This window comes from Gobio gobio, assembly GCF_949357685.1.
Source record: "Gobio gobio genome assembly, chromosome: 15".
NCBI lineage: Eukaryota > Metazoa > Chordata > Actinopteri > Cypriniformes > Gobionidae > Gobio > Gobio gobio.
This window is the reverse complement of record NC_137108.1, coordinates 15,852,756-15,878,308: the sequence shown is the minus strand read 5'-3', so window position 1 is coordinate 15,878,308 and position 25,553 is coordinate 15,852,756. Positions and strand designations below refer to the sequence as shown.

The 25,553-nt window shown below is 39.3% G+C and overlaps 1 protein-coding gene across 2 annotated transcripts in view; it reads left to right on the top strand.

Annotated features, from left to right (window-relative positions):
- The first annotated feature begins 1,661 nt into the window (after positions 1-1,661).
- The window catches only part of LOC307138338 (aromatic-L-amino-acid decarboxylase-like), a 57,575-nt gene continuing 33,683 nt past the window's right edge, over positions 1,662-25,553 (top strand). For both annotated transcript variants that reach the window (XM_079836583.1, XM_079836582.1), the window contains exons 1-10: positions 1,662-1,818; positions 4,306-4,514; positions 10,005-10,118; positions 10,484-10,603; positions 13,705-13,839; positions 14,209-14,352; positions 15,209-15,275; positions 15,382-15,476; positions 18,798-18,865; positions 21,057-21,133. In XM_079836583.1, the coding sequence (XP_079692709.1) occupies positions 4,314-4,514; positions 10,005-10,118; positions 10,484-10,603; positions 13,705-13,839; positions 14,209-14,352; positions 15,209-15,275; positions 15,382-15,476; positions 18,798-18,865; positions 21,057-21,133 (1,021 nt within the window). In that variant the 5' untranslated portion in view covers positions 1,662-1,818; positions 4,306-4,313. The remainder of the gene's footprint in view (positions 1,819-4,305; positions 4,515-10,004; positions 10,119-10,483; positions 10,604-13,704; positions 13,840-14,208; positions 14,353-15,208; positions 15,276-15,381; positions 15,477-18,797; positions 18,866-21,056; positions 21,134-25,553) is intronic.

Genomic DNA, 25,553 nt, shown 5'->3' with positions numbered 1-25,553 from the left:
TGGATGGATATGTGGCTGGAAGGATGGATGGATGTATGGATGAGAGGCAGTATAAATAATTTTGAAGGCCATGTTGTAATTTAAAATGTGCATTACATTGAAAAAATTAATTTGAATAATTTCTACCTTCTGTTACGAAAAAAAAATCTGATGCAGAAATATTATTATAGACTTTAAATAGTTCTGCTGCATCTCAAACCCATACACAACAGTGAGCACTTCTAATAAAGTTTCTAAATGTTAGAGAGTTGTGACCAGCAAATATTACTCAACATTATAAACAATAAGACAATGTGCTGCGCTATTTTGTACAATCACCTGTTACAGTGTGACGCAAGCCATGTTCACGTCCACTAGAGGGCAGACAATCTCATTAACAGTAATCTCAATCATCCTCACCTGATGGAAGAACGGTTTATTCCTCTGTTTTAAATTTACTAAACTAGTTCTGAACATCCTGTACGGTCAATCAGAAATGATTCCCCAACAATGTGAGTTATTCATGCTAGCTGTGTCAATATACAGGACCTACAGAAGACTGATTTAAGAACCATGTTTTGTTCTGAACTGGAATAGGCCTAGCCTATTTAGGATGCAATGGAAATAAATGCATGAAAAGATAGCATGGAATTGTAGACTTAAAAATTAAGCTTTTCCCTGTTGTTGTTTAATTTGCGGGACCGGACACCAGTTATTTTGCCAAGAGATCTCGTTTTTATTATTTTATATGTCAGCATAGGAGAGAGAGACAATTTTATTGGAGATGGCATTCATTCCAACTTTATCTGTCTTTCTGGACACAAGGTTGGGTTTTATAGGTTGCTTAAACAGAAAAAATAAAGTCTATTACCAGAAAAACAGGTTGTTTATGCTATACCTCGTGCTTTCACAATCCTTAGACATATACATAGAGAAACTTGTTGTTCATTGTTCAAGTTCATTGTTCATTGGACCTGCTACATAATTCTTCCTTACAGAGAATTTCTGTCACCTGTGCATAATTGGAAAACTCATGCTTCATATTCCTGTTCAAAATGATCTCCTCTCCGTGTCTCTCCGTGTAATCCTCACACTCCTGTGTTCACACTGACTGAATAAAAATAATACAAATGATTATGAATATTGATGAATAATAATACAGAATATAATATTAAATAATATAAAATTACAAACCATCTTTTAGAAGGAAAAAAGATGAAGAAAACTGTGAAATTGGTTTTGGAAGAGATTTGGCAGACTAATCACTTATTACTGATCTTTATATTATGGATTAATTGACCACGTACATTAATTAATGGGTGGCTATCTGTCTTCAATATGTGGGTTTTATGGATAGCTTTTCAACTTTACAAGAAAACACATATATTGGCATAGTGTTGAGTCATTTCGAAATGAAATAGCTGTAAACAGGCACTTCAGATGCCCTAACTAAAATATTGACCAGGGTAATATGTGAGATCTCGTATGTTAACCTTTTTTGCTATAATGGTCTGCACTGTACATTAAAAAATGTTATGTGGACTTGTATTGGTCTGTATGAATGCAATTGTATTAGTGTTTGTGGAAAGTGAACAGGTTCTCATTAACTCCTTATGAATCAGCTCCTTTTGCCCTGCCTGTGTGCGCTGCTCTGAATGAAAGCCTCGTTCTGATTGGCCGTCTGAACGGTGGCAGGGCTGATAAACCCCCAGGCTTCCCTGCTGTTCCACATCACTCTGCTTTGCTCTGTGTGTATGTGTTTACATATGTGTGTTTGAAACAAACAGAAAGCGTGTGAGGACCGACAAGAGGGACAAATCTTCTTTTTTGCCTGACACTGTAAGTACATTGAAAGCTATTAGAGGAAAGAGAGAGTTATTATGAGTGTAACACTTGTTGAGCATTCAGAACACAGTCCAGGTACAAGATCCAAATATTATAGAATATTATAGGATTTTGTCAGGTTGAAGACATGTATAACTACTGAGGTGGATTGTCTTTTCTTTCTCGTTCTGCATTGTGTTTCTTATTGTAAAGCATGCTGAGTTTAGTATTTATTTAAAAAAAATGTCCCCATGCCAGTTAAATGTAATCAGCAGACTTACAACACCTGCTTCAGCGCAGCATGACATGCCATGAAGATATCTCCACTTGACAAACCATAAAGTGTTTTCTGAGATGCCTGTGGCTTTATAAATCAAAATGATTAATTCAAGCTTTTATACGCAATTTTTCTTATTTGTTGTAGGAACATTAGGATAATGATTGATCCTAAATGCTTCTTTGCATTTGCTGGTTTGTCTTCAGAAGTATGCTTAAGTTTAATTAGCTTTAATGTTAATTCACGACATACATAAATGTATAGTAAAAATGTTTACAAAATACAAATATCATTTAAAAAAAATTCAATGGTTTGTCCTCAAACAGCAAATTTATGTTTGTACACGTGTGCAAAGATGTACAACTTTAATAGTACTTACTAGTACGTGATCAAAACACTTCTGGATGAGTCATCACTTGAATACACACAAACACACAGACACACACACGCGCACGCACACACACACACACACACACACACACACACACACACACACACACACACACACACACACGGGCGCACACACATACGCTGGGTTTTCGTGTTTTATTTCCATAGGCATAATGGTTTTTATACTGCACAAACTGTTATGCTATCCCCTAAACCTACCCATCACAGAAAACTTTCTGCATTTTTCCAAAAAATGTCCCCACAAGGAAAAGGAATGGCATATTTGTGGGGACATTTTGTCCCCATAATGTAGAGAATAACTGAAACGCACACATATACACACACACACACACACACACACACACACACACACACACACACACACACACACACACACACACACACACACACACACACACACACACACACACACACACACACACACACACACACACACACACACACACACACACACACACACACACACACACACACACACACACACACTGACACATCTCAATCCATTTGTATTATGTGGATTAGGGTAAAGAGATAACAGGCCTACAAATAATGAATAGTAGTCGCTGTCACCAACCCTGCTGATAGAACTCTTTTAGGACAATGCTTTCACTGATATATTGCAGTTTCTTTCTGTTATATGTGCTCTATTCAATTCCAATTTAAGGTCAAATTTAACCTATGGACAACATGTGATTGTGTGAGGAAAATCAGTGTAAGAAATTTGTAAAATTAAGAAATGTAATGCAAATGAGCTGTGCCAGCATTCTGTTCAAACTTTAGGTTGGAAAGTTCACATCATTGTTCATTTTTTATAGTATGTATTTGGCAACCTGTAATGTTCTTATCAGCAGAATATTTCTACTCATGTGCAGGGATAATGATTGATTATGGGTTTTTTTTCATATTCACACAAATAGAATTCATTTGTGTACTCTGTAAGAGGTGCATTCATTATATCACAAGATATGTTGCAAGGTTATTTACGTCTACTAAAACTGAAAATATTACAAACCTTTTTGTTAATTTAAATAAAGCAATATTACATTGGCAGCTAACTGAAATAAGATTAAGTTTAAACAATAAAATGAATAACTGGGGTAAAAAATGAAATAAAACTAAAATTAAAACTGAAATAAAAAATAACCCTAAATATTAATATTTCAAAAACTTAAATGAGACTAAAACAACAAAAGCATATAGCAAAATTAAATACATATTAAATTAATAAAAACATTAATTAAAACTGAAAATATAAAAAATAATAGCAAATTCAAAACTGTATTTTACAGTGTCTTTGTTACACTTTACATGTAGTTACTTTAGTAATATAATATAATCAAATTGGCAATAATAATAATAATGGACTTTAAATGATGCATAATTACATGCAACTACCCCTTAAACCAAACCCTAATCCTAATCCTAAACCTATAGTAAGTATATGTCGTTAATTATTATTAGTACACTTAGATATATAATTACACTGTAACACAGACACCTTAAAATAAAGTGTAACCAAAGACTATAAGAGTAATAATACTAAAAAATAACGCTGATATGCTGCAGGATTGTTTACTGAACGTAATTCTTAAAATAAAAAATAAAAATACTCACCGAAACTAATGTATTGTTGAGGATTTGCTATAATTATTGAACATGTGTCCTTTGGCTCTAGTTTTCCTGTTAAGATACTGAGAGTCATGTTGTCCATGAAAATCTCAATCACACTATAGCTCTCCTCATTTGAGAACAATGAGAAGATACATCAGATTGACTTTTATTCTTCCCACTGAAAGACTCTATTCTACTTTCAGCCAAAACGATGGACACTGCAGAGTTCCGGAGACGCGGGAAGGAGATGGTGGACTACATGGCAGATTATATAGAGAACATTGAGAAGAGGCAGGTTTACCCTGATGTGGAACCTGGATATCTGAGGCCACTGATTCCCGAGGAGGCCCCGGAGGAGGCAGAGAACTATGAGGATGTGGTCAAAGACATAGAGAGGGTGATCATGCCAGGGGTGAGTCAGTGCTAACCAGACAGAAGTTAAACTTTGTTTTCAACTGGTAAGATTTGTTTAGGCGTCATATTTTATAGAATGCATCTCTAGATTTAAGTCAATTTATGTACAGTAAATTATTTTAAGTCTAGATGGCTAGTCAAGTCAAGGCACCTTCATTTACATAGCGCTTTTCACAATATAGATTGTTTCAAAGCAGCTTTACAGTGATAATGGGAAATGAATGGAAGAGCGATTGTTTTGGCTGTACATCAGCTCTAGAAAAAAGGTATTGTCCAGCTAAAGTAAGTTTTTGATTGATTGATTTCCGCTGTAAAGAATCATTAGTTATTTACTTTGGGGCCACTTACACTACACCATTTTCAACCAAAATAGAAAACTCTCAATGCGTTCCGGCCGCTCATCCCATACCGGACAACAGCGCCCGGCAGAACTCAAACACCAAAACAGGTTTTGAAACAGTTTTGAAACAGTACAGTTATCATCTTTGTGTAAGCTTTAAAAAAAACGTGAATCTGTGAGAATGATGACGGGATGCACATAAGCATTACGTGTTTAGTCTACAGACAAGAGCGTCTGATATATATGTAAGCAGGCGTGAAGTTTTTCTTCAAATGACTGCCAAATTACTTGTCTGCATTGCATAATACGGTGTTTTAGTTTAATTTCGATAACGTTTTCATCTGGAAAGTGAAGTGAAGGAGATCTTCACAGGGGAGAATTTAGTTGACACGGTCTCTGCTGACACTTCAGGGCTGCATTGTGGTCCTGTCTAGGCGTAGATCCACCATCTGATCTGGATACGGCCTGGATCCAGGAGACTACTGTAAACCTCTGGATAAACAGAGAGACTAATATTAGCGTAGATGCCATTCTTCTTATGATGTAACGAGTACATCAGGTGTTATGGGACGCCTTCTCGGTTCAGGCTGACCTAGCTTATGCAGCCTAACAATCATTTAACTGATTTGAATAATAGAAATTGATAATGTTCTATGTGTATGCCATAGTAAAGAGATGCATTCTTTAGTCTAGATTTAAACTGACAGTGTGTCAGCTTCCAGAGTTTAGGTGCTAAATAGGAAAAGGATCGACCACCAGCAGTTGATTTTGATATTCTCGGTATTATCAACTGGCCCGAATTTTGGGACCGCAATAGAAGTGAAGGGCTATAATGCGTTAAGAGCTTGTTCAAGTACTGGGGATCTAAACCATTTAGTGCTTCGTAAATAATTAGTAAGATTTTAAAATATGTATGATGTTTAATAGGGAGCCAGTGCAGTGTTGAGAGAACCGGGCTAATATGGTCATACTTCCTAGTAAGAACTCGAGCTGCTGTGTTTTGGACCAGCTGGAGTTTATTTATTAAGCTTGCAGGGCAACCACCCAGTAGAGCATTACAATAATCTAGCCTTGAGGTCATGAATGCATTAACTAACTAAAGCCTTGAGGTCATGAATGCATGAACTGTTCTGCATTTTGCATTGAGAGCATGTCGTAATTTAGATATATTTTTAAGATAGAAGAATGGGGTTTTACAGATGCTAGAAGCGTGGCTTTCAAATGAAAGATTGGTATTACAGAGCACACCCAGGTACCTAACAGAAGACAAAGACTTGACAGAGCAGCCATCAAGTGTTAGCATTATTCTAGGTTACCACGTCCGGAGGTTTTGGTCATTGTAAATAACCAGTAATTAAAATTGAATTTGTAACACTTTATTTCACAGTCCTTGTTACATGTACATGTACTTACAGATTTATTTTTTACAGTGTTCAGTATATTCTACCCATTACTGAATGCATGTTGTGGGTTTGTGTTAATTTGCTTATCCAACTAGCCTGACAAGCCAGACCCACATCAAGATGTTGGGTCTGGGAACTCACCATTGGCAGGGCTCAATCCGAGTTAGCATTCCATGAACTCCCATTCATTTTGGCGTCACTTTGACATAACTTTACATCTGAGGCGTTTAAAGACTCCATTTGTCCATTGTTTATTTCTAAAGAAACACGGCAATTTGTAAAAGGCATTACAAGGCAATTACCTTGTATCTTACACTATCGCCCCATAGAAGCCGTTTTTGTAAAAATAGGCTAACGATTGTGTCATAACCACGCGACTCTTTGTTGCACAGTAGATAAATTACCGTATAGACAGGAGGTGAAGCTTGCAGGCAATCTTTTACTGTCTATGAGGCAATTTATTAAAATAAATAAATATATGCAATGACAAAATAATTCATCAGAATACTTACCAAAAGTTGCTCCTGCTCGCGCTCTCCATCTCTGCAAGATTCGGTGATTCAGATTTTACTTTGCACAACTACTAGAAGACTTACAACTGTCAGACAGGTTGCTCACGTCACATCTACGTCGTCAAGCTCAGTCTGAGGCTGTGCAGTACGCTCAGCCATCAGGAAGTGAGTGCTTCTAATTGACTTCACTTTCTCCGTTGAAGTCTATGGGGTCGCTGTTTCCATTTCTTTTACTGTCTATGGTTCTATCGTGCTCTGAAGCGAATTTTTAAGTGTTACTGATTTGATGGTAAGCTAACTAAGGTGACATCGTAGTCTATGTTTTTCAAGTGTTTATATTAATTGTGTAGTCGCTGTGTTAGTTTGCAGTTGCCTTACACAAATAACCGCTCTGGCTCTCCCACTGACGGTTCTGTCACGCGCATAACGTTACTGTAACTAAAGTGTGGATGGCTCAGGTTACAGTGGTCTTTATCATGATATCAAAATAATTATTGATTGCGTATTAATATGTTAATGTTCAAGTTTAAAGTTGTGTTTACGGATACAATGCATCAACCATAAACTATTTCATCAGAAAAAATACTATTTTCTGTGTGTGCATTAATAATGAATAAATACATGATTCACGGTTACTAATGTTTGTAACTTGTCAATAAATGTTTCACATGTGTTCACTTTACATTAAGGTTCACTTTCACAGGTTATTAATGTTTGTAACTTATCAATAAATGGTTCACATGTGTTCACTTTACATTTCACTTTACAAGGTTCACGTTCACATGCTCACTAGCGCCAACTCCTGTTACACGCCAGAACACGCCAGCACGCCAGCTTTAGTGATGTGATTAACTCATTAATAAATGGTTCACATGTGTTCACTTTACATTTCAAAATAAAGTTTGATAATTTCATCTTGATAAGCAAGAAATCAGTTTTATACACTGCTGAGGATAGGCATGAGCCTTTTGTGGAATATCATGGGTAAGACAGTAACTTTTTGTAGGGAACATTTTAAGAAAAGTTGCAGTCATGAGATATTAATGAGAAAACCACAAATACAACACCCTTCAGTCTCACTCAGCATATTTTGTTGCATCATGAAGTAAATCAGGAATCTGGTTTTGAGGTAAATAAGTGTGAATAAATACATTTATTAAGCATCTATAACATGTGAGTTAAAAAGGGCTCACAATTTGGCAGGTATTGTGTTAAAGGCAATACACATGCCGTTGAGGATTACAATTATTGTGCAGTGCCTGGGATCAACAGTAATGCAACATGTAAGTAACTGTGTTCATTCTAAGGCCTGATCTGAAATGTAATGATTCATGTAGTCAGATGTTCTTTGTCTGTGTGTCAGTTATTCAGACCAGTGACTAAACGGCAACTTGCGTTGTTTCTCTTAGTAGGATGAAAATAATCTGTTATTTAAAGGTGATTAAATTATATAAAGAAAGTGATCAAAGAAAGTGTTTATCAATGATTCCTGTTTTATTCAACGAATCTCTTAACTATATCACATTTGCACTGTTAGTGAAGATGAAGGCATTCGTTAGTATACAGAAACTGAGTTGCAATGACGAGATCACTGCTTTCATGCGCTCAACGTGTGTGATCGGCTACAATGATCATCACTGCAACCTTTCATGCCACAATCTAAATATAATGCCATAGATGATAATATAATGCCATAGATCTAAATATAATGCCATAGATCTAAATGTAATGCAACGCTTTTCACAATTAGTTAACCATGAGAGCTGTAATTGTAATTGTTCAGAGCAGAGAGCCAAAATCAGAGTAGGAAAAATGCCTTTTATTTGTAAATTATGACAATTTTTAATGCAAAAAGCATTCTAACATTATAAGTGCACCCCAGGAAACATCATAAAACAATAAAAAAACGCAGTTCATGACCCCTTTACAGTCACTCTTTTTATTCATTCAGTAATAACTGCTAATCAACGATCTATAATGCATTTGTAAATGAGTTATTAGTCATTAACAAACACCGTTAATAACCCTTTACAAAGGGAACCTTAAAGTGTTACCAGCATATTGCATTCAAATGTTTACGTGCTTTTCTTCTTTTTATTTTTTGAGCGTTGATTAAATATATTGCAATTGTAAATACTTGCCAGCATTTCAATACAAAAAGTGTAGATCTTTAAAATGCATCCAAATTACAGCGAAGAGCAACCGTATGGTGCTCTGCAGTGATCAAAAAGGATTTAAACAGTGAATTGTGAGATGATATATTCTTGAAAACTCAGAGATGTGGATTCGGACGCCAATTCAATTTCCACACGACCCTGGTGTTTGTCAAAAAACAGTAGGTAATCCGGCTGGGGATTTTTACATTGTTGGTGGGAGAAAAACACTGACATTATGGATTCGGACAGCAATAAAATCACTGACTAGTCCCTGTCAATGATGAAAATACCTTATGACCCCACAAACAATTACCATCGAATATGGCTTTGGTCCACCAATTAAACTGATAGCCTACCAAGTATAAAACAGATAGGATGATGTAGTTATGTTATCCACTATGCCGATAAGTGAAAATATTCATCTGCGTGATTTATCTTGTACAGATACAGATACACTGTATTTTGTTTTAAAATGTGGCCACACCGAGAGATTCTCAAAATTTTCTCTCATTATACATGCCTTTTTTTTTAGCAAAGCCTCCTCCACCCCTTTATTTCATAGCTCAGAGGAAAAAACTAACTGTTTAATTCAGTTAAAGGTGTTAACCTTCCCAATGTGTCCAATTAGACCAATTTTCCTTTTCAGAAGTCCTGTTTTAATGCTTGTTTAAAAGTGTGTGCTGGAGCTAATGAATGACTCACAATAGGAAAATCCTGCAAGAGAGAGACAGACGCACAGTGCCTCAAGCTCTCTCTTCTCAGCTAGAAAAAAAACATGGAATAATTTCATCTAGCCTTCATAATTTCATCTAACCTTTAACTTTCTGAGAGAAAAACCCAATGTCACTATTTCTGAAGTCATGCTGCCTGTTCAAAAGAGCAAAGGTGAACAACAACAACAGAACAACCAAACGAAATCTGACATATCACAGTCCCCTTACTCTGTAGCTTGATAACATATTAAAATACTGAAGCAAATAAATAGGTTGTAAAAATTATCTCTTATATGTTTTTTTTTATGAATATTGAATATCAATTTTAAACAATTGTTTCTACTTGTTTACTGCACTGTTTCAGGTGACTCACTGGCACAGCCCCTACTTCTATGCATACTTCCCTACTGCCCACTCTTTTCCTGCAATGCTAGCAGACATGCTGTGTGGAGCCATTGGTTGCATTGGATTCTCTTGGGTATGTTTTTCTCTCTATCCAGCTATCCATTTAGTTTTGGAACCTAAACCTACCTGTCCATCCATCCATCCATTCATACATCCACCCATCATTGCATTTTGTTTAGCCACCTGTCTGTACATCCATCCATTTATCCAGTTAGCAATCTGCATATCCATCCATCCATCCATACATACATCCACCATCATTGCATCAATTTGCTTAGCCACCTGTCTGTGCATCCATCCATCCATTTATCCAGTTAACCATTTGTATATCCATCCATCCACCCATCCATCCAGTTAGCCATATGTATATCCGTCCATCTGTCCGTTTAGCCACCTGTCTGTTCTTGTAAGCTGATGCAGGATTTTTTTGTTTTGTAGGCAGCGAGTCCGGCCTGTACGGAGCTGGAGACAGTGATGCTGGACTGGCTGGGAAAGATGCTGAAGCTACCAGAAGATTTTCTTGCTGGTACGGAGGGCAAAGGGGGAGGGGTCATCCAGGTGAGATAATTCAGAAAATATTTGTGCTGCTAGTACTGTAAGTTTATTTGAATGGCATCACTTAAAGGGTTTCAACCAGGGGTACATGAAGGTTATTGGAGAAGATCATTTCTTATAAACTGTATATAATTTTTAATTGATGAGACACTGTATAGCCAAAAGTATAGGGACACCCCTCCAAATCATTGAATTCAGGTGTTCAAATCACTTCCATGGCCACAGGTGAATAATTAAGCACCAAGGTATGCAGACGCTTCTACAAACATTTGTGAAAGAATGGGTCCCTCCCAGGAGCTCAGTGAATTCAAGCGTGGTACAGTAGGTTGTCACCTGTGCAATAAGTCCATTCTTGAAATTTCCTCAATACTAAATATTCTATGGTCAACTGTTAGTGGTATTATAACAAAGTGGAAGCAATTGGGAACAACAGCAACTCAGCCATGAAGTGGTAGGCCACGTAAAATCACAGAGCGGGGTCAGTGCTGGCTGAGGCAGTCAGGTTCAATGAAGGAGGATTCAAATGCGAGTAAGAATAACAGTGTTTATTCAAGAATAATCCAATAAGAGTAGTAGCAGTGGGTCAGATGAATCAACGTGCTCGGTAGTCCTCCCTTGGCAGCACAGGGATGCGAATGGGCAACCAGTCTTCTGTGAACCTGGTCGTCTGTTCCCCGTGAAGATAAACACTGGATCCAGACACGAAACACAGGAACACAGAGACAGCCAGGAACAGGACATGCACACAGGAGAACTCTGAAACAATCTGACAAACACAAGGTGGATAATAAGACATTAAATAGACACAATGATCAGCCGCAGCTGGTGCTGATGATCTGATCAGCTCAAATCAGTGACCACACAACTGTAACGGAATACATTTTAAAAGTAACCCTCCCAACCCTGATAGCTACAGACCAGCAAACTTCATGTGGCCTTCAGATTAGCTCAAGAACTGTGTAGAGAGCTTCATGGAATGGGTTTCCATGGCCGAGCAGCTGCATCCAAGCCTTACATCACCAAGTGCAATGCTAAGCGTCGGATGCAGTGGTGTAAGAGCAGTGGAGACATGTTCTCTGGAGTGATGAATGCCGCTTCTCGGTCTGGCAATCCGATGGACGAGTCTGGGTTTGGCGGTTACCAGGAGAACAGTACTTGCCTATACCTTGTGGAAAGATTTCCCAGAAGTGTTGAAGCTGTTATAGCAGCAAAGGGTGGGCCAAATCCATATTAAACCCTATACGGATTTTGAATGGGATGTCAGGGCATCCCAAAACTTTTGGCAACGTAGTGTATATAACTCTGAATGAACATTAACTTTTAAGCATCTGTAGGTCTGCAAAGGTTGATTTATATAATCAAAATGTGTTTTGAAACAGACAACACACATTGAAATATAGAAAATTTGCTTTAAATATAATTACATATCTGAATAGGCAACAGGTTCTTGTGTCAGGTGTCAAAATGGATGTTTCAAACTATTGAAATGCCATACGCTCAATCCGTGTTTACGGGTAATTTCTTCTGAACAATGACAAATACATGTCCCACACAACAACTTGTTTGTAATTGATTTCTTCTCTAGGCCCTGACAATTGTTACGTCCAGTAGAAATTGCCTTTTAAGACGTCAGCTAGACATGAGAGGAGACAGTCAGGCAGGCGTGTACTGAGAGCAGTCTGTGTTCATTTCATCACAATTGATGCAGCAGTTGAGCAGCTGTGACCATTTAGAAAGAGACACAGGAAGCACAGCGTATGGAAAGCCCACTGATGACAGTCGGCTTGATGCTCTGTCATTAGGGCCGCTTTGGAGTGTGTGTCCTTCCCCTGGATGGTTTTGTCTCTGGGCTTTTCAGAGAGCTCACTATGGCAACAAGCATTATTTACACCGATAGCACGCACTAATGAGGGAGTTTGTGGGTTTTGTAAGCAATGCCTTTCAACAAAGGTGGGCATAGTAGAGAGGGGAGGAGAACAGGTGTAGGTATAAGTAAATTATCCAAGGAAAACTTAGCGTGTAGCATTATTATTTATACAGAATAGTTTATCAAACCTTTAGACAAAATAATAAATAAAAAACAAACAAACATTTTTGAACATTTTGTCATCAAATTTGATGTGTTAGAAGCAGGAAAAATGAGCAAGCGTAAGGATTTAAGCGAGTTTGATAAGGACCAAATTGTGATGGCTAGACAACTCAGAGCATCTCCAAAACTGCAGCTCTTGTGGGGTGTTCCCGGTCTGCAGTGGTCAGTATCTATCAAAAGTGGTCCAAGGAAGGAACAGTGGTGAACCAGCAACAGGGTCATGGTGGCTCATTGGCTCATTGATGTACGTGGGGTGCGAAGGCCCGTGTGGTCCCATCAAACAGACGAGCTACTGTAGCTCAAATTGCTCAAGAATTTAATGCTGGTTCTGATAAAAAGGTGTCAGAATACACAGTGTTGCGTATGTCAAAGTCAATATACTGAACTAGATTCCAGTGAAGGGTACAACAATGAGGCTTGATGCAGATGAACGATGAAGTAACATTTAATAAATGTTACGAGGTACGCAACAAAATAATTTAGAATTGAAAATCCTTTTTGTCATTGAAACAATATTCATTTGCTTTGTGATAACTAACATTTCACTGACATTTTCACTCCAAATTTGAAATTTGTTTCATATTGAGTTGCCAAACAAATGTGGCAATAGTTTTCCAGGTTATCTAATAAAGTAAACTGAATCATTAGTAATCAGTTTAAGGGTGTGCGCTGTCAGGCTGACAAAGGGAAATCAAAGATAGCTCGTGCCTCTCAATGAGCTGAGGTAATCTGATTGAGGGGTTTCGAGTGGAAGTCTTCTCATTCCCTCTTTGAGAACATACAAAACAGAGCTGGAGAGCTGATGAAAATTCATCACCGCTGCATCGCCGGGGTATATTGATTGAGGTTGTTTCGCTCAATAGCCTATTCAAGATGAGAGAAAATTTGTCTCAAAAAATATTGAACATAGCAATTATGAGCAATTATGAGAACTGCTCAATATAGACAGCAAATGTTGGTGTACTTGTGCAGACATGTTCAAATAAATAAATACATATGCTGTTTATTAATACAGGGCACTGCCAGTGAAGCCAGTCTCATGGCTCTTCTTGCTGCTCGTTCCAAAATCGTCAAACTGATCCAGGCTGACCATCCTGACCAATCGGAGTCAGATATTACAGCCAAACTAGTCGCCTACTCATCTGATCAGGTGAGACAACAAGCCAAGTTGAAAGACTGCTGCAAGGGTATATTTAACCTACAGGACATTTAAACTGGTCTGCAAGATAATACACATCATTTAACAGGCACTGTGATAACTGTGTGAGTCCTTTTCTTCTGTAAGGATGAGCGTCTGGGGGTGAGTTGGGATGATTAGCAAGAATTCTCATTGAATGGAAATGTCAAACAATGCAAAAGGGCAACACAACAGTTCTCTCATGTATCAGGATAACAGTGAAGTGCCAGTTGTGTGTCTGTAAAAGTATAATTGGAATCCATGAAAATTTCAATAATGGTCATGTTTTTAAAACAATCATTAATTGAGAAATAACATTGCAGTGTTTTGTTGATATTTCAGGCACACTCATCGGTGGAGAGGGCAGGGTTGATAGGTGGAGTGAGGATGAAGAAAATTCCCTCCGACAATAAGTTTTCTGTGCGAGGAGATGCGCTGCAGAGTGTTCTAGATGAGGATAGAGCCGCAGGACTCATACCATTTTTTGTATGTATATCACTATATGCTTCTTTTAAACAGCACATCACTACTAAAAACAATAAATAAAGCAAATATTATTATTACTTACTTATTATTTGTATTACTCAACATATTTTGTTGATCCTGGAACAACATTTCTGTCTGAAAATTTAGTTCTAATGCTATCCCAACCCCTAAACCTAACCCTACCCATAAGTTATCCCTAAAATCAGAGGGAAATGTAGGTGAATAACTGATGTAGAAGCCCCTAACCCTGCTTGTAAGCCTAAACTTGTCATAATCTGTAAATGACTCCCTTAAATCTGATTGGTTGATTAGAATGTTGTCCCAGGATCTACAAAAACATGGATCCAGGAACATGTTTTACTTGGTGAAATCATGTTCACCATATAAATATAGTATATAGCGTATAGTAGTTTTACTATTAGTATTATAACTTCCAGCCACTGTACTGTATATTAACAGTGCAAAATTACAGAATCAGTCAAACATCATGGTGCATCATGGCAGCCACTCAGACTGTGAGAGAGCATGAAATGAGAACAAATTAGACATTTGTCTCTGCTCTTTCTCTGAACCTGTCCCCCACCGTCTGCATGAGGGCTAATGCTGTTTGGAGAGCCTGTTTGCTGAATCACATTAGTCAAATTAGCCCCAGGCTCAGCCAGCAGATCTGTGTTAGAAGAATGACAAAAAGAGCAGGAACAAATCTTTTTTGTGATCAAATCGTTGGGATCAAATGAATTTTTCATTGAACATTGTAGGTTAGGATAAGGTTGACTTATTTGTTTGAGCAGTACATAACATATTAAAATCAACACATAATAATCCATCCATTTGATTTTCTGGATGTTTCTCTTAGTTTTGTGCAACACTGGGAACAACTCCATCCTGTGCGTTCGACTGCATCACTGAGCTCGGCCCTATTTGTAAGACCAAATACCATTTATTGTTCTTTTCATGTATAGCTTATTTGTGGCTGCAATGAAATTCATGAATATTTTGATATAAACATTGTCAATATTTCTATGTCAGGTAATGCAGAGAAAATCTGGATGCACATTGATGCAGCATATGCTGGGAGTGCATTTATCTGTCCAGAGTTCAGACCCCTCCTGAATGGCGTAGAGGTGAGATAACAATCAAATCACACATTGTGTCCTTAAGCACACTTCACACAGGCTGCTCTTAAAGCCCTGAAAGGTGTGGGTGATAATATTTTGATTACCGAAAACCAGGACACTCGGCCCGGCAATGAGATACTCAAATGATACTCGAAGTTTACTCAAAAATTCCTTATTAATTTCAATACATTTAAAGTATGCCCCCTCATTATGGATAGAAAAGTGTTATATTAGGGCCAGTACAGGACTTGAAAACAGGACATGTCCTGGGAAAACAGGACGTTTGGTCACCCTAGGTTATAACAGAAGAGCAATCTGTGCTGGGCTCAACTATTGATCCTGTTACTTTGGGAGCGGTGTGTGGAGGACGGAGTCGTGCGTGTGCGATTGAGAATATTTAAATGTCACAAATGATGTGAGCTGGTATGAGCGATGTCTTGTGGAATGGGCTGGAAATTAGAGATCCCTGATCGTCCTTTGAGTTGTTGTGGCACCCAGCTGGGTGTCGCAATGATAAGGGTAAAGTAATTTCCCGAGGCAAAGAAAGACCTTTAGATAAGTTCCTTTTTTCACTCGCTAAAGAAATATCACTGTATATTAGCATCACGAGTTCAAACAATAGTGAAGACAGTCTCCCCTGCTCAGACCATGGTTTTTATTATTGACCGCGAAATGACAGCAGGCTGCTGTTTCCTGTGTGCAGTCCGTTGCCAGGAAGTGAAAGACAGGCAGGACTCAGCATGGCAACTATCAGACTGCCATGACAGTGTCTGCCTTCTTTATTGAAGCAGATGGAAAGGATATTGGAAAGGGGAGAGTGAGCAAAAAGATTAGACTTTGAGATAATGTCTCTGTTCGAATGCTCATTGGACAGATGCTGCAGTTGATTGTGAGTTTGATGCATAATATTCTATGATTCAAGAGTTCATGTCAGACCAAGCCAACACGTAGGTGACAGATGACTCATCTTAAATTTTATTTTCATATTTCAAAATTACAGTCTTTATTTTAACAAAGATTCTTGTGTATTGGGATAAAATAGTCACCAAAATGGAAGTTTAATGTATGCATCAAGGAATTATTTTGGATTAAATTATTCAAAGTTATTCACCTATGAGGGTGCAATCTCCATCCCTGCTTTCACAAATAGTTTTTTTCTTGCCCTAGCAATCACTTAATAAATAAATGAATAACAGTATTGAGACTACAGGGCTTAGGCTCCATCAATTGAATTGGCACCTCCATTATTGGTGTTGCTAGATACTGTTAGGACCTATTTAATATGATGAAAATGATCTTAAAATCACAAACAATTTTGGATAGAGTTCGGATGTCATGGTTGTAATAAAGAAGATCAAAATATCATATGTAAAACTATACATATACTATATATCTCTGTTATACCTTCCCCATGTCTTGTTTGGAATTTTGTTACTTCCTGTTTCTGTGCCATGTTTGTAGTCCCTTAAAAGTTTCATATTGATTAGTTCCCTGATTGTTCCCATCTGTGTCTTGTTAGCTTGTTACCCTTATTCATAGCCATTGGCTGTGTCCCCTCACTCACTATTCTCTACATTAGTCCGCGTTTCCACTGCAGGAACTTTCCCCAGGAACTAGGGACTTTGTGGTGGTACTCTGTGAGTTTCGACCGCAGGAACCAGGGTCTAAATTAAGTTCCGGGTAAATATTTCCCCCTCCAAAAGGCCCTGCTCGCAAGGTAGTACTTTTTCAAAGTTCAGGAACTTTCCGGGGTGGGACTTGGGCGCTGAACATGCTGATTGGTTGAGCGTACGCAGCATTTTATTTCAACCGGCATTTTTAAAAGTCTTTTTCGAGGTTCGTTCTGCATTCAGTAAATATCAGTCTTGCTCTTTCTGTCCGATGGCACGCATTATCTCAGCAATTGCACGGTCAATGTCCGTAATAGTTGATAATAACATACTAACATAATAACAACTTGTCTTATTTTAAATCTAGCTTTACGAGCTTTCAGAATACGCTTTAGTATCAGTGCTAGTCTCTTTTCCGCCGTTTTTTTAAATTACCTCTTTAGTAAACCAATACATAACTAGCAAAAGCAGCGCTGCTTGCATCTCCTCCATACTTGTTATTGTTGCAGACAGTATCACACAAAAATGATTACTGTCCGTCGCTGACTGGGAGGAGCAGTCGCGCGCAGTCCTACATCACCGGACTTATTTGCCTAATCTTCACGGTACTTTAGACCGCAGTGGAAACGCAGACAGTAGCAGGTCGGGGGGACAAAAGTTCCTGTAAAAAAAGTTCCTGGTACAAATTGTTCCGGGTAATTTCTGTGCTGTGGAAATGGAGCTTTATATAGTTCATTTGAGGGAGTAAATGAGGCTGCTTGTGCTTGCTGTTTAATGATTATTTGAAATTTAGCAGAATTTTTTGAAAACTGGAAGCTCAAATAGTAAGATGAAAGGATTTATCTTGAACTCTGTCATGGAAACTAACATGTATAAACCTTAATTAAAAATGAATGTATGCATGATATTATGCTGTAACCACTTTGGACCTACAATTTGGAAAATGGATGATGATTCAACTGTAGGAACCAGTGCGCCACCTTTTGGTCAGACACGGGAAGTCATTCAGCACGACCCTCACAGTGCATTATGGGTATTCTCTAGCCCATTGTGCGATTGAATGAGTGCACTCGATAACGTCCACTATGGTTTTGGACACCACTAAAAATGGCTGTTCCCTCAAACAGTGCCCTATTTAATGGTATGGGGGGGATTTCAGGCACAGCCCTTGTGTTTCCCTTTTTCCTTGTCAGTCGATGTTTGCAGTAGTTGTAGATGGTGCGTGTCCCTGCTTTTTGGTTCTCTCTGTTTCTTGTGTTGGCTGCATGGTTTCTTGATTATGTTTGTTTGTTTAATAAAACCCCTGTATCTCTTCAACTCCTGCTTCATTATGGGAACAATCAGGGAACTAATCAACATGAAAAACTACAAGGGACTACAAACATGGCACAGAAACAGGAAATAACACAAAAGTCCAAACAAGACATGGGGAACATTTAACACATATGATGTCTTGTTTCTGATATTACTGAACTAGGCAGGTGAAATATTGTAAGAGGATCTTCAGAATGAAAACTGACATTGAATTAACCTCATTTCATATTTTAATAATCTGATGTTGTTGACATCTATGTTAAGAACATTCTAGTGATTATCCCTGATTTATTTCAAAGTGAAAATTGTATTAATTTTACCAATGCCAGGCAAATTTTGTGACGTTTTGCCCCGTCTCAAGAAGAATAAGTGTTAGAAACATCACAATTTGCTTCTCTTTTAGTTTGCAGACTCTTTCAATTTCAATCCTCATAAATGGCTCCTGGTCAACTTTGATTGCTCAACATTGTGGTAAGTGTCAAAAAGCTTATTTAATTTATCCTCTGAGCCCATCCACTGTATCCCAACATACTATGGGTTGGTTTTGTCATTCAACAGAGGAAACGGTTCCAGCTGCCCTTCATATCAGCACCAGACAAACAGATGCGGTCATGGTTATATAGAAAGAAAATAAAGACACAGATTGACTTTGATATACACCACCATTCAAAGGATTGGGGGCAGTAAGATTTATTTAGGCATTTGGGGCAGTTTATTAATGTATTTATTTATAAAAATAATAATATTTCTTAAACACCAAATCAGCATATTAGACTGATTTCTGAAAGATCATGTGACACTGAAGATGGCTGCTGAAAATTCATCTTTGCCATTGATGGAATCATTTTTAAATATATTAAAATAGAAAACATTTATTAGTGTAATAATATTTCGCACTATTGCTGGTTCTTTGTTGATCAAATAATTGCAGCATTGGTGAGCATAGGAAACTTCTTAAAAAAAAAAAAAAAATCTTACCAACCCCCAAGCTTTTAAAAACACATTTTTTAAATGTATACAATTCATCACTTTGGAAAGAAATCTTGAATCCCTGCTTTTTAGTCAAACTAAAAACTTTAGTTTCCCCTTCTCCTTTTTCTGTAAAAGTGCTGAATGGCAATAAAGGGAACCATAAACCTTGAACCTTAAAATAAATATTGCTAGACCTTTTCTAAGAACTAACTGGATTTTTCTTAGCCATGGTCAATTAGTGTAGTCAAGTCAAGTGAAGTCACCTTTATTTATATAGCGCTTTTTACAATGCAGATTGTTTCAAAGCAGCTTCACAGTGTAAAACAGGAAAATAATGCAACAGAATTTGATTTGGCTGTACGGCTCTGGAGAAAACAGTGATGTTATCCAGCTCATTTCTATTATCATATAGTGACAATGCAGGCAGATCAGTAATTTAGTTGACAATTTATTTGAATATTTAGTTGAAAATGTAGTGTCCCCAACTGAGCAAGCCAAGCCAAAGGCGACAGTGGCAAGGAACCAAAACTCAATCAGGTGGCATAATGGAGAAAAATAAACCTTGGGAGAAACCAGGCTCAGTCGGGGTGCCAGTTCTCCTCTGGCCATCATGCCGTGTCGGTGAGCCAATTATTAGATAGGAATATTCAAAAGATCGGAGTCATCACGTCAGAGACGGGTTTATTGAGGATGCCGTGTCAGTGAGGCAATTATTAGATAGGAATATTCGAAAGATAAGAGTCATTACGCAGGAGACAGGTTTATTGAGGATGTCGTGTCGATGAGGCAATTATTAGATAGGAATATTTGAAAGATCGGAGTCATCACGCCGGAGACGGTATATTGGGATGTCGTGACGATAAGGCAATTTATTAGATAGGAATATTTAAAAGATCGGAGTCATCACGCCGGGGACGGGTTTATTGAAGATACCGTGTCGATGAGGCAATTTAAGGGGGAGTCTAATTGACACGGTCTCTGCAGACACTTGAGGGATGCGTTGGTCATGTCTGGGCGCAGGTCCACCATCTGATCTGGTTACGGCCCGGATCCGGCTGACTGCAGTTAACCTAGGGATAAACTAGAGACTAACTTTAGCGTAGATGCCATTCTTTTTATGATGTAACGATTACATCAGGTGTTATGGGAAGTGTGTACTGTACTGCAAATACATAAAGAAAGATATGCACATTCATATATTATATACTACATATATAAAGAAGTTACTTTGTGGAGAAAGATATGATTTTATCTCAATGCATAATCCCCTCTTATACCAGTAGGCTCTTTAACAGAACTTGATCGCACTATCTTGATTCAACTCTAAGGTGTGTCCAGTTAAACACTGAGTCATTCTGGGCTCACACTAGAACAAAATTACATGGCAAAACACTTATTCTTAATATTGAAAGGGAACAACACTCCCACAAACTAGACACACTGTCAATTATATAGCTTATTTTTCTCTTAAGTGTCTCTTCTGTCTCTTCAAACTTTGTTTAAAAATGCAGATAAAGCATTTGCATACATACTTTGTCACATCAGGATCCACAATATAATACCAAATGATATAATAATTAGCCATTATTGAACATATACATAATAACAATATATACTGTACACACAATGATCCACAGTAATTGACTATTGTCTCATCCACTGTGTGATGAATGTGAATGTCTCTGTGCAGGGTGAAGAAAAGATTAGACATTATTGGAGCATTTAAAACAGAGCCGCTTTATCTGAAGCATGATCACCAAGAGTCAGGTAATCAATCAGTCACATCACTGCATCACTTGCACCATATATCATTACATTTCAGTTGCTGAGACACTTACAAATTTCGATTGCTGGTTAGTTATGCACTGGAAACTTCAGTCATTATTGTAAAGAATAAGAATAATAACACTAATAAAAGATTGTAGTGCATTAGCATGAGATGTAAAGAGGATGACCATGATCCTCATTAATGAGACATGACGTTTTGTGCTGACATCCACTTTACGTCACACTGAAGGCTCGATCAGATTATTCCCCTTAGCACTCAGCTGTATTCTGTAAGCCTCTCTGTGTGCTAGTAAACAACAGCTTTCTAAACTCCTACACTGACCTCAAGTAGATTTAGTGTGTTTTTGCATGTGTTGTGCATGCGCGTTTGGCAAAATACAGTATTTGACATATGTATATCAAATATACTGACTGAAAATTATTTGGATGCTTGAGAAGCACCTAAAAACAGCCAAATATTATAATTATAATATAATTAAAGAAGAGATGCTGTTGCAAGAGGGAGGAGGAGTTATTTTAATGAAATATTACGAGGGCACAAGAAATAAAAAAAAATAATAATGATGTGCACTTATCATTCAGTGTTGGGGGTAACACATTATTTTTAAATTTACAACTAAAAATTTGAGTTACTTTTTCAAATAAGTAAAGCTTTGTTTTCCCATTTATTGAATTTATTAACCAGCAAGGTTTCGCTATTTCAGCTTCTTTAGCTTGACACAGCCATTTGGGAATACTGGCCCAGGGAGACCTACCACTAGAAGGAGAAAACATGGGGGTTTTCATTTAAAATAACTATTAACCCTCTTTGCTACATAGAACTCTAACATTTAAGAGGCCACAGGAGAGCTTCAGCTCTACTACCACAGAACAATCGCATAAGAAAGCATTTACTACCTGCCTGGACTAGTCCAGGACCCCAAGACTCCCAGCACCTGAAAAAGGTGCCTGCTAACAAGAACCTAACATCTACTTGCCAAGTCCTAAGGGATTGGTTTAGGCTCCAAAAGATAATGAAGGACCCTACTTAAAAAAAAACACAGCCAGTAGGGGAGGGTTCTAAAATACACTAATCCTAGAAGGATTGCCGGGACCTGTCCAGGGTCCCAAGACTCCTAGCACCCTACAAATGTGCACTCTCAGAAAGATTTTGTAAAAATTGTACCTTTAGGTGTACAACAGCCTGTCACTGGGACAGTACTCTTAAAATGTGCATATTAGTACTTTATAGTGGCAGTACGTACCTTTAAGTTCCCATGGCGTGGATTTTTTAATTATTTTATAATGTTTCCTGAGGTGTACTTTTTATTGTTAGTATGATTTTTACATCATAAAATGTCATAATTTTGAAATAAAAGGCATTTTTTTCTATCCTGATTTTACCCCCCTGGCTTGAATGCTCTGTTTGAAGGGACGTGTCTGCTGTGAGACTTCAGTGAAAATGCCCTCTGTTGTGATTGGCTGACATCTTTGCATTTGAAATGAGTGTTAGATTTTGTGGCGGAGGGGGGCGTGGTTTATCGAGGTCTGCAAGCACTGCCAGAGAGAGACGGACTGGGTACTCATGGACCAGAGAGACGGAGAGCTGGAGAAAGACTGCTGAGAAAGTTATATTGTACTGAGTTGTTGAGAGTGCTGTGAGGCGAGTTTATTTTGTTTGTATCTGAGAGTTCTGAATAAACACGAACCATTACAGCTGTTGAGATTAACAAATCATGAAATTGTTGATTATAGCATTATTTTTTAGATCTTTTCCCATCATATGAAAGGCTGCAGTGATGAGCATTGATTACACAGACAGACTGTTTACCGCGTGAATACAGTGATCTCATAATTTCAACGTGTTTTCTCTCACAATATCGTTTTGAATACAGTAAGGGCTTCATTGTGCAGCATAACAACGTCATTCATTATAACGCCAGTTTGGGCAAGTGTGCAGATATACTCGGGATGTGTGATTGACAGCTCCGAACATTATAAAGAGAGAGTTCTTTGAGCACTCTCTGTAGTACAATTTAAATAACAGATTTGTTTCATGCTACTAAGAGAAACAATGTGAAGTTGATCGTTTAGTCACTGGCTTGATTCACTGATGCATAAACAGTATTAAACGATTTAGAAAGAAAGAGTGCGTGAACGTCTCGGTTACGACTGTAACCTTAGTTCCCTGAATAGGGAACGAGACGCTGCGTCACCGCTTTGGGAACGCCTCTTCGCGATTGCTTCGTGAAGCACGTATGTAATCAGTCCAATAGAGAGATGGAACGTCATAGGAGGGTGAAGTCGTAGACCCGGAAACTATAAAGCATACCAGCAAAGACACGCCTCCAGCTTCTGGAATAAGGATGAAGCAAGACGCTTGTGGGCATGCGGGGAGTATGGCAGGGTGACGCAGCGTCTCGTTCCCTATTCAGGGAACTAAGGTTACAGTCATAACCGTGACGTTCCCTTTTAAGGGAACTTGCGCTGCTTCACTGCTTTGGGAACGAGAATACCCACGTCCCCATAGGAGCCAGATGCCCGCCTTTGACATTGTCTAGGGGCGAGCACCCGAGCCCCAGGAGTAGCAATGATGTCGAGCTCGAGGATCCTAATGAAAGTGTGCGGAGAAGACCATCCTGCCACGGCACAAATATCATGCAGGGAGGTCCCTGCCAAAAATACCTGAGAGGCAGCCATACTCCAGGTGGAGTGGGCCAGGACAGCCAAAGGAGAAGGCTGCCCGGCCGCCACATAAGCAATTTAGATTGCCTTGACTACCCACTTGCCCATCCTCTGCTTTGAGACTGAACAAACCCCCCACCCCCACCCCCCACCACCCTCAAGGGTGGCCCGTAACAAACGACTGTTCTGAACTTCTCCACAGGGCAGATCTGTGGACATAAGCACCTATCAAGAACAGGACAAAGCAGATAAAGTCTTTCCTGGTCTGGCGTCAGAAACGGAGGACAGAAGGCCTGCAGTGCTATGGGTCTCACAGGATTAGTGGGAACCTAGGAACATGACCCGGCCTAGGATGTAGGAAGGCCTTAGCCATACCAGGAGAAAATTCCAAGCACAAGGGTGCCACAGAGAGGGATTGAAAATCCCCTAATCTTCAAAGAAGATATCGCAAGAAGAAAGATAGTCAAAAGAGAGAAACTTCTCAGGAACTTCCTCGAGCGGCTCAAAGGGAGCCTCGGAAGGCCAGGTCCCAGGCCGGCACCCTAGTGCGTACTGCAGGTTTTAGCCTCAAAGTGCCACGAAGGAAACGAGTAACTAGAGGGTGTTGCCCCAGTGAAACACCACCCAAAGGAGTGTGGTAAGCTGCTGAGGCCGCCACGAACACCTTTATCGTGGAGGGAGCTAATATAGGGGTGATAGGGAGAACCACAGACGACAAAGTGTGTCTCCGTGTGAAGCAAACAGGTCCACCTGAGCCCTGCTAAACTTCTCCCAAAGGAGCTCCACCACCTCGGTGTGGAGTCTCCACTCCCCGGGCCTTGGCCCCTGCCTCGACAGAATGTATGGTTCCACATTCAGGTGCCCTAGGATGTAAACTGCCTTGACTGAGAGCAGGTCCCTTGGGCCCACAGGAGGATCAGGCGAGCCAACTTGTATAGCTGACGAGACCTCAGACCCCCCTGATGGTTTATATAGGAGACTACCGATGTGCTGTCTGTGCATACAAGCACATGATGGCCCCTGAGATACTGCAGGAAGTGCTTCAGAACCTGAAACACTGCCAGCATTTCTAGGCAGTTATGTGCCACGAATGATGACAATACTGCCACAAGCCCTGGGCCGAGCGACCAGTCATGGTCGCCCCCCAGCCCGTAAGGGAGGCATCCGTGGTCAGAGATACTCGCTGACACGGTGCCCCCAGTAACGGGCCTTGGGCCAGGAACCAAGGACCCTTCTACATGACCAAGGTGCAGAGACACCGCTGCGTCGCCTTGATCACGCAAAAAGGATTTCCCCTCGGGGAAAACCCCCTGGTCCTGCCTGCCATAAGCCCTGGGCTGAGCGACCACTTATGGTCGACCCCCAGACCATAAGGGAGGCATCCGTGGTCAGTGATACTCGCTGACACGGTGCCCCCAGTAATGGGCCCTGGGCGAGAAACCAAGGATCCTTCCACATGACCAAGGTGCGGAGACACCGCCACGTTGCCTTGATCACGCGAAAAGGGTTTGCCCTCGGGGAAAATCCCTTGGTCTTGAGCCACCACTGTAACGGTCTCATGTACAACAGGCCACAGGGAATCATGTTGGACGCTGCTGCCATCAGACCTAACAGTCTCTGATACTGTTGACAGTGAGCGGCTGGTCTAGCTTCACCCCTTTAATAGCTGAGAGGATCGACCCTATGCGAGCCTCTGATAAGCAGGCCTGCATAGAGACGGAATTCCAACTCATGC